The 10568-nt window shown below is 42.1% G+C and overlaps 1 protein-coding gene across 4 annotated transcripts in view; it reads right to left on the bottom strand.

The window, feature by feature from the left end:
• RTN3 (reticulon 3) overlaps positions 1 to 10568 on the bottom strand; it is a 49124-nt gene continuing 38556 nt past the window's right edge. For all 4 annotated transcript variants that reach the window (XM_020968214.2, XM_020968215.2, XM_020968216.2 and 1 more), the window contains 6 exons: positions 4089 to 4296; positions 2549 to 2687; positions 1954 to 2023; positions 1392 to 1438; positions 949 to 1007; positions 1 to 149 (listed from right to left, as the gene is read on the bottom strand). In XM_020968214.2, the coding sequence (XP_020823873.1) occupies positions 104 to 149; positions 949 to 1007; positions 1392 to 1438; positions 1954 to 2023; positions 2549 to 2687; positions 4089 to 4296 (569 nt within the window). In that variant the 3' untranslated portion in view covers positions 1 to 103. The remainder of the gene's footprint in view (positions 150 to 948; positions 1008 to 1391; positions 1439 to 1953; positions 2024 to 2548; positions 2688 to 4088; positions 4297 to 10568) is intronic.

Here is a 10568-nt window from a genome sequence, read left to right as displayed (position 1 = left end):
TCAAGCTGACAATGAGCGTATACTCCTTCATACGAGTAACAATGGTTATAAACTATTAAATGGTGTTTTAGTAACTGTTGGATTTCCAGTTTCTGAACGGTTATTATTCTGCCTTTTTCTTTGCAATGCCAGGCAGTTTTGCTTGGATCCTATGAGAAGAAACACAAAAGAAAAAAATGACGCCACCTTTGGAATAAAACACGTTTTAACTCTAACACGAGGTGAAAGAACCCTAATTCGTGATTTACACACTAAGTAGATCTGTGATCTCATCAGGGTAGGGATTCCCCTGATGTGGGAATTCCCTTTGCCCACACAGATTTCAATCTATGATTCAGCTCATCAACACCAGGCCAGGCTCACAGAGGCAAGTGAACTTGCCCAGAGTCACATACCTATTCAGTACTGAGGTAGAATTTGAATTCAGGTCTTCTTGATTTCAAACTCCATGTTCTCCACTACGTAAGTTTACTAGACACCCTATTTGCCTCAGTTTCCTCATGTGTCAAATGAGCTGGAGAAGGAAAGAGCAAACCAGTGCAGTGCCTTTACCAGGAAAATCCCACATGGGGACCGAGTCAGACACAACTGAATCAAATAAACAACACCGAGTTTGTGTTACTGTTCAATTGCTTGGTTGTGTCCAACTCTTCGTGACATAGTGTCCATGGGGTTTCTTGGCAAAGACAATGGAATGGTCAGCCTTTTCCTTCTCTGTTGGATTAAGGCAAACAGAGGAGAAGTGACTTGCCCAGGGTCACACAGCTAGTAAGTGTCTAAGGCCAGATCTGAACTCAGGTCTTCCTGACTCCAGGCGCGGCACTCAATCCACTTAGCCATCTAGCTTCCCCTACCCCATCACGGGAGTAAGCTTCAGAATGTTTCAAGGGAAGAAGTTTCGATGTGCCAGGAAGTTATTTTCACACTGTAGCAATAAGAAATACTTACTTTGCAACAACTGCCTTGGTCTGATCACGAGCAATGCCAACATAATGGTCAATCTGCGTCTTTAAGGAAGAAAGACAGTGCAATTGCAAAAGCAGAAAGAACGTTCAATTTCTTTTAAGCAATTCCTCCCCTATGTAAGTCCTTTTCCTCTAATGTAACTATGTTCACCTACGCAAAGGAGTAACACAATGCTGAAAAGCCACAGGAAGAGCTAGCCATGAATTCTTCCATGATCTGGGGACATAATTTGGATTTTTTATTTTCTGTTACAAATGTTCCTCGCTCACTGAAGCCCTAAGCTTGACAGCACCTCTACTGAGGTGCTCCCCTAGAAGTCTACGGGAAATAATAATGATAAAAGTATGAAACAAGTTTTCAACATCTAATAGACTGAAATCAACCATTCTTCAATAACACTTTATCTGAAATAGTCAATTACTTACCTTGTACTTTTCATAGACAATTGGAACACTGAAGACCAGCAGTTCAGCTGTAAGAAACAATGTTATGTAAGGAGGAAATGTATGGCATAATCAAAGCAATATATGCACCTTCTAAATCTGAATTAAAGAAAACAGTTCTAACTTCTGATTCACAATAACTCCCAGAAAAGAAATCTAAATTAAGAATGTAATTTGAGCTTTAGGGGGATGCAGGAAAATAGCGGCATACCAGTAAACATGGTTTGTGAAGGACACTTGGGGTCAAGGCCACGTGGCACAGTAAAGACAAAGACGGTGCCGGACCAGCCTCTGCACCCACTGACAAGCACGTCAGTGCCTGTGCCAAATGCTGGGACTACAATGGCAAAAACAGGGCTGTGTTCACCCCTGCCCTCAAGGACTTCTCGTTCCAGTGTAAGAGATGACCCATCGCTAACTAGGAAGAGACAACTCACACACACACACAGAGCACAAATGGGAGGCGGCCTCCTCCCCAGGGAAGTTCTCCCAGACTTTGACTTGCAACCTCTTCCCAAGCACTCTAGCGACACCACTGCCTTACCAAGAATCAGGAGGGTGATCCCGTTGAACACCGCACCCACGTACGTCATCAGCCACATGAAGACAGCCAGCTACAAAGGATACAGTGAGGCCATCAGAGGCACCATCCCAAGGTGGCAGACAGTTCACTGGAGATTCCCCCAGCTCAAAGGTCAGAAAACTTTGGCCTGAGGCCTGTTTTTCTGCACAACTTGTGAACCAAGAATGGTTTCTGCACTTTTAAGTCCAATGAAACTTCATTTAAAAATGTAAAAAATATTCTTACCTCGAAAGCACACCGGGACAGTTTGCCGACCTCGCTCCTTAAGTGAGCACCTGCCTGCCATCACTACTAACTCTAGAGGTTCTCAAGATGGCAGAGCTGCTAAGGTTCTGTAGAACCCTTACCCCAAAGCCAGATTTAAGCCGAATTCCTGCTAGTTACTTTCTCCCCTTCCTCCTCCTGATCTGTGTTCTTTTAGCAGGAAGAAGGGGCTTCTCCACTACTTCCCGCCCTCCCTTTGTAGACTCAGTCAGGGCTCAGCTCGGTTTAGTTAGTGCCTGGCTTCCTCTTGCCTTTCCCCCACCGAGCCCTCATCAGCCCCTCGAGCTCTGACCTTTAAGGAGTCCACCAGATCTTCCACAAGAAAGAGACGGATGACGAGCTTGAGGGCCTTGTTGACATGGACCATGGCAGCGTTCACGTAATTATGGAAAGCTTCTGAGGACAAAGCAATGTCCACATCCAGATAGGCCCTTCATGGAAAAAGACAAACTCATCCATCTAGATTTTCTTTCTAACAATGTAGACTGCAACCCACCCATGCCTGCCTCTCTTAAATCTCAGCCCTGTCTTCCTACAAGATCACAACCAATCCGGGATCCACCCAACAAGCTGGAAGCTTCCTCTTTGCTTGCAAGGAAGTATAAATCTGGTCTCCTAAGTGGATGGTGAATGGGACACTACTCAAAAACTCCTAGGTCTCTACTCTCAGCTTTATCATGTTACTGTGATGTAACCATGAGCCTTGTATTGACCTTCTTGTCTGTAAAACGAAAAGTAAAATTTCTGCCTTAAAATGAGTTCATGAGAATTAGGGGCAATAACTACCTAAAGCATTTAGTTACAAAATAAAACCCCACCATATAAATTCAGAATCATGTTCTTAAGGACAAAAAAGTGGCATGGAAAATGCACTAGCAGAGCCAATAATAAAATTACTTCTTTAAACCATTTTTCTTGCATATTTTTTTTTGGGGGGGGGGTTGAGGCGATTAGGGTTAAGTGACTTGCCCAGAGTCACACAGCTAGTAAGTGTTATGTGTCTGAGGTCACATTTGAACTCAGGTCCTCTTGACTCCAGGGTCGGTGCTCTATCCACTGCCCCTCTTGCATTTTTTTTACAATCCTAAAGAACATATGTTGCCTGAGGTAAAAATTATTCCTTTTGTTTTCTTTAAATGAAAGGAGACTAAGGGGCAGAGTGGCAGCATTAAATCTTGGGGCAACTCTGAACAAATCTCTTCCTCCCTACTTGGGAAAGCTCCCTTTTCTCTAAAAAATGATAAAAATACTTGCCACTTCTTTCCCTCAAAATAATACTTTAAGGGGTTGAGACTTTCAACAGGAAAGTGTTAGAAACCCTATGACTGATATTTGCAAAAAAGTCTGAGTAGCCAGAGAGTGATCCCAGAAACATATGCCCACCTACCTATCTGGTTTTACCAAAACCTGACCTCTAACATAAATGTAGTTGAGGCATTAACAGAACTATGTGATGAATCAAGAACCCCCAACTTCTCCGGCCATTTAACATGCCATGGATGAAAACACTTTGCCAAGCATTAAGATTTATAGAGTGTTCCAAGGCCTGACTTTCCAAAAGGCTAGGGGCCGTTAAGTTACCCCATCTGTTCACTATTTCAAGCTGTTAGTTTCTGCCAGATGTGGGACCTGAAAGGTTCTCTAGCCCACCAGTGTAGCCTCCACAAAGTGCCCCTTCTTGGAGAAACCTCCCTTTGCAAGGAATTCCTTAGCAGAACCCCATGCTGCTTAATGGCACCACACCAGCGCATGGAGTAAACTCTTACAGTATTTAGCACAGTCATAATGGTCACTGAGCTGCAGAATTTCCTTCAAAATACTTTTCCACTCACTTGAATGGATGGCCCTCTTCTGACTTCTGTACAGCTTGGATGACAGACTTGTAGACCCTGAAGCTGATGGTGACAGAGAGAAGGGCCAAGATGAGGTAAGAAGCCACACTGATGACACTGAAAGCTGCTAGGGACAGCAGCATGATCAATGTTGTGCCAAAGACAAGGCCAGTCTTCTTGACATCCCGCCAGAAGATGAGGTCGTGCACTGCCAAAGGAAAAGGAAGAAGCTGTAAGAACACAAGCAAGTACCTCAACATGGTCTGCTTCTAGCTGGTCCTTGTCCTCGCCAGGACACAGTGTATTCTCTCTCTATGAAAACCTACCAGACAAAATTAGAGGGCAGCATTACTGTAAATGGGATTCATTAGACAAAAGGCTTGAATCAACAGTGCTCCTTCCAACACTGAGTTTCCCCAACTGCATCTAAAATAAAATGGCATTTATGTATAGCTTTTCAGAAATACCTCCATTTTCACAAAGCAAACTAGAATTCAGTAAAACCCAAGTCTAAGTTAGGAGTTTGGATTCAACAGAATATCAAACAATGTTTACTGAAAGAGTGTTTTTGCACAGAGGAGAAATTTGTAATAAACACATCTGGATGTGTTCTTTTAAACATAACCAGAATAACTCCGGATGTTACGGGGGATTCCAAAGTCAGAGACGGAAGAAACTTAATTCCTTAGAGTTTTAAAAGCATTACACGTGATAGCTAGCTACCAACACATGAGCTAATGACAATTACTCTACCTCTGCTAGACATAGTATGTAGGACAATGACTTTTCTATTGGGATTTCACTGATGAAAAGGTGGCTACTTCTAATACTGACAGTGCTACTGTCTTTTAACAGGGTGTCTACCGCACAACTGACATAAAAAATACGTTCTAGTTATCAAAAGGGATTTTAGGATCCAAGCTAATATATCCAGGACAGGCAATTTATGTCTAATAATCTTAATTGCTTGTAAAGCATTACTAGGGAAAGCTATACTAACACCATTCCCTCCATTCCCCCAAACCTTCAAGAATCTAGGGATAGAGATGTCCACAGGTAAATGAAGAAATACTAAGCTAATATCTGTCAAGAAAAAATACTAAAACAACAACTCTGGCCAAGAGATGGGAGATAAGGAGTGATTACTCTCTTTGGGTCAGGGTTAACAAATGTAATCCTCGGTGAAAAGTGGAGAAGTAAAACTTTAGGGAAAACCCAGTCTTTTCTGTGAAACCTTTGAGTGCGTAAAGGGAAAAAGAACGAATTTGTACTGGGGGAAGGAGAGAGATCCAAAATAAACTGAACTACACTGAAATGAGGGGAGTGGAGCAAGATACTTTGAGTTCACAAAGAAAAAGCCAGTTTATGAATTTTGGGGAACAGGGGCTTGGAAATCTTTCCAGCTGCTTCAAGTAGATTTCAGGAAGGTAATTTTAACCAAACCAGAAACAATGAATACGAACCTGGGGTTTTACCCTAGAAATGGCCTGTGACTGAGATCATTAAAAGTTCAACCTTGGAATGGATGGTGGAGGTGTGGCCAACTATCAAAGAAGGAGAGCTGACCTAGGGCTAAAGGAAGCATTAAACACTTGGGATAAATGAACTAGTATCTTTAAGCTTTTAGTTAATTAATACAATAATAGAAAGTGGCACACCTTTAACTTAACTTGGACTCTGAAAGTCCCTCAGATTGGAGCACTGGAGTCAGCGTGTCTCTGACTTTGGCTCTGATACGTACTAACTCTATCACTGTGGGCAAATCGCAATCTAAAACTCAGTTTCCTTAATCCTCCCAACTCTAATGTTATATGATCTTAGTATCTATTTCCTCAGCATGTACATCTGTTTATCTGATTACAAATAAAACAAAATTCTTTGTATTCACACAAAGGGAATTTGATCAACATATCCAAGCACTCTGACAAAGAAACCGAAACACAAGGTTTACTGATTTGCTCATCATCCCAAAATCCATTCAGTAACTGACTTGTTCCACTCTATAACTGTACAAAAGCAGGTCAGAAGCACACGGATATTAGGAAAGGACACCTCAGGAGGGAAAAGAGCATGTCTAGAGAGAAGGCCAGGGACACATACAGCCTCAAGGTTATGTATCTGCAGGCAGCAAGAGTAGTGGGTCCTATGACAGCATCCCAGAGAGCTGCACCTGGGCAGCAATGGCACAGAACTCATACCAAGACGGTTCAAACCTAGGGGCTTTAAAGCACCCCAGAACTTTATCCCGGAACGCCAGAGAGAGCCCTCAAGATTCAGTGCTCAAAGATCCAGGGGACAAGTTTACCCTGGCAAGAACCCAAGGGACACACAACAAGACCAGAGAGTCGGACCCAAAAGTGTATCAGGGGATGGAGCTCTGCCCTAGCACGGAGCTCTATTTAGGAACTAAAGCTGAAGAAATAAGTAAGTCAAAGAAAACAGACCACTGCCAAGAATTATTGCAAATCTAACTCCGTAACAACTGTAAGTTTTTCCTTTTTCAAAGGAAAAGAGGAATTTTCCTCAAAGATTACATTACCTAGGGGGGCAGCTAGGTGGCACAGTGGATAGAGCACCTGCCCTGCAGTCAAGAGCACCTGAGTTCAAATGTGGTCTCAGACATTTGACACTTACTAGCTGTGTGACCCTGGGCAAGTCACTTAACCCTACTGCCTAGTTTAAAAAAGAAAGAAAGAAAGATTACATTACCTTAAAGAAATGAAGCATGAGACAAAAGCTCCTAAGAAAAGACTCAGAAGGAGAACTGGCTTAGAAGATTAAGTGGTAAACCTTAACCAAAAAATGGAATCGTTGAAAATCAGACTAGACCAGAAAAGTCAACAACCCCATGACACAGTAAGAAACATTAAAACAAAACCAAAAAATTGAAAAGAAGAAAATGTTACATATCTGATATAAAAAAAAATTACCTGGAAAACAGGTCAAGGAAAGATCATTTAAGAATCACTGGATTCCCTGAAAATCGTGATTTTTAAATGTCTGTATTTCAAGAAATCATAAATGAAAACTGTCCAGATCTAGGAATGTCATATCTAAAATCCAGAAATTTCCCATTTAAAAGAACAAAACAAAACCCAGCAAACATCTGGAAACTGCAACCAGGTGCACACAAGGTTTGGCAACTTCTACTGAAACCAGAGGACCAGAATACTGGGCTACAACATTCCAAAAGGCAATAGATTTGAAACCAAGAATACTATAATTCTAGAGAGAGGAAAGCATGAACCTTTATTGGAAGAAGACTTTTAAGGATTCCTGATAAAAGGGCCAGAACTAACAAGGAACTCCGTAATACAAAACATTAGAATCAACAGAAACCTAGAAAGGGAAATTTATTTGAGCTACCAGAAGGAACCACAGGATAATGTAGCACTAACATTTTAATGGCAAAGAAGAAATGAGTGTTCCTTCAGAATCGTCGTGTCTTAAAAGATATACAGTTAATTAAATAAGATAAAACAATTCCTAGGGGTCGAATGGTTCAGTTCAGAAGATTTTTGAGAGGGGAAAGGGAAGGAAGAGTAAAACAAGGAACATGCTAGAGGAGAAAGAAAGAAGGGGAGTGGACTTGTTACTCCTCATAATCAGAGTACATGAGAAGCCATAAGCAAAAGGAAGGGAAGCCAAAAGTGGTCACCAGAGAGCTATCTTACCTGAATACACAGTCTGTTCCAGAAACTGATCAAACTCAATTAGGGAAACCAGCTTGGGGGCTCAAGGGAGGTCAGACGTAGGACAACAAGCTGAAGGGAAGAGTCACATACAAGACAAAACTTCCTAAAACTAAAGGGGGAATTAAAAGAGGGAAAAACAAGAATTACAATCTAAATGAGGGCCTTACTGGGGACAACTGGGGAATGGCTGAACAAATTGTGGTATATTAATGTAACGGATGAAATTACGAAAGAGACAGTATCAGAGAATACCGAGTATTATGAAATGAACCTGAGTAAAGTAAGAACCAGGATAATAACTGATACAAAGATGACAACAACACTGTAAAGAAAAATAACCTAGAAAAACTTAAGAAGTCTTATCAAAGGAATACTCAACCATGTCTCCAGGACACCTGTGAGGACACCTGTTACCTGTCTTGTGACAGATACAAGGGAAAGACAAATATATTTTGGACATGACCACATGTGAATTCCTTCTCTTTGCTTGTCTGTTACAAGTTTTAATTTTCCCTTTCTTTCTAGATTAATACGAAGAAAGAAAGGACAATTAACAACAGTAAAGTTAAAAAAAAAAAAGAAATGCCTTTTAAACTGGACAGCACAAAAACAGGAGGGGAATTCAGAAGGAAGCACAAAAAGGGGTAGTTTTAAAAGTAGTTTGTAGAATGTATTACATACTTTTAAAAGTGGTGAGATTTTATTTCATATAGAATATATGAAAATGTCCTTTCTTTGAACCCTAAAGTTAGGACCAGACTGTTCACTTGTGTGCATTATAAAGCAAACTCAAAGTCAAGAGTATCAAAAATACTGAACAACCAACCACAGCTTATCTTTGCTGAAAGGCTGAACCAGCGAACAGAACATTAATTCTGATGCCTGAGGCACAACTAAATTATTAAGGAAGAAATGACTTTCCCACGGTATGCTGTTTACTAAAACCTCTGGGTTAGACGCCGGACTTTGAGAGCACCGTGATACACTCGGTGTACACTGGCTGATCTATAAAGGAGGGTCTGTCAACTGGGAGAGTTACACAGGCGACTTGCCAAACTTGTCAAAATGCATAAGCGTTTCAAAAAGGCTGCTTACAAACAAATGATCCGATCACACTTTGTCTCTTACTCAAGAAACACCACCAGAGAGCACTTTGGTAGCATTGGGTTAGTGCTCCTTATTCTTTGTCAGGCCAGGGATGACCAAAAGGAATGCCAAGATTGCGTTTTCCTCCTAACCCTAGATCCCTAATCTGAGAAACTGCTGTTGTAATTCCCACTCCCTAGCCAGTCAATTCATCCATCCCCTTGGCTCCCCCCCCATCCTGGACCTGACTTTACAGCAAACCAGCCACTGCCCTCTCCAGGTTGTCCCTCTACCTGCCTGCCTGCCCTTGGCTTCACCTGCTGGTCACTGAACCCCTACATGGACCTGTCTCCCCACCCCCATCTCTATACTTTGCCTGGGCTATCCCCTCACATGGCTTCAATGATCATCTCCCTGCAAAAGACCTATTTATGCAACTATTCTCTGTCCAAGCCTGGAATATGTTCCCTTCCCTCTTTTACCTTCACCTCTCAGAAGCTTCTTCTACATCCTTCCAAACGTGTATCCCCAGTGCCTTGCACAGGGTTTGGAACATAATAGGCTCGTTAATAAAAGATCCAGCTATCTGGAGAGTCCTCTGACAGTTCAAATGCAAAATGAAACTCAACAAACCACACCTAACCTTTCTTAGCAGGTTCTCAATTTCCCGTCGACAGCACTGGCACTAACCCATCCCAAGCACTTATTACATGCTTACAAGGAGCTAGGTGCAATGCTCGGGATGCACATACAGTAAATGAAATAGTCCCTACTTGCAAGTTACATGTAAAAAATGAGACAGAGAGAAAAGGGTAGGGGGGGAGTGCGGAACATGAACAAACAGAATACAAAATAATTAAATACAAGGTAATCCACAGGGTAACATATTCCCAGTTTGCCAGGATGGAAACTGCTAAGTCAACTGATCCTCCCCTTTCCCCCTTCATATCCAATCAGCTTTTAAGCCTTGTTTAGTGGCTCCATACCTTAGCAGAGACAGCATACCTTGCTGGATAGGCAGCTGTGAATCAGTATGATCCAGGTTCAATCTGCCCCTGCCTCTCACACACGTTAGCAGTGTCACAACCTCCCTAGGCAACTCTCTAAGACCAAAGTACATTTGGCTTCAGTGGTGAAAGGGTTTCTAGGAGGAAAATATGTGTCCTACTCCCTACTAAAAACACTCTTTCACATACATCCCATTTTCTCCACTCGTATATCTAACTTTCCACAACTCCAATCATCTCTTATCCCAGCAAGTTAGGCTGTTCCCAGATGGTAGCCTAGTCCCCAGCCTCCAATCCACTCTTCACAGAGCCACCACACCAACCTTCTAAGGCACAAAACCGTCAGGGGTTTCACGCTGCCTACAGGACCTTGCCCTGGCATCCAAGGCCCACCACAAACTGATTTCAGCTCAGCTTTCTTTATTTCACATCATCATTCCATCACTCCTATGTCCTTGCCAAAACAGGCTACTAGTTACTTCCTGATTGCACTCTGCTGCCCTTCCAAAACTACTAAACTACTTTGTCTGGTTCTTTCATTTGCCTATATCACACTACTTTGTATTATATTTAAGGGTGAACATGGTTGTATCTTCCTTAGTAGACTCAAAGTACCTTGAGGCAACCTTTGCATTCCTGTCTCATGCCCTGCAAATTGTTAGGATGCATCCTAAACAGTCACTGAAACGGAC

The sequence above is a fragment of the Phascolarctos cinereus genome, unplaced genomic scaffold, assembly GCF_003287225.1.
Source record: "Phascolarctos cinereus isolate Bilbo 61053 unplaced genomic scaffold, phaCin_HiC Scaffold_9;HRSCAF=440, whole genome shotgun sequence".
Taxonomy (NCBI): domain Eukaryota; kingdom Metazoa; phylum Chordata; class Mammalia; order Diprotodontia; family Phascolarctidae; genus Phascolarctos; species Phascolarctos cinereus.
This window is presented reverse-complemented; position numbering and strand designations above follow the sequence as displayed.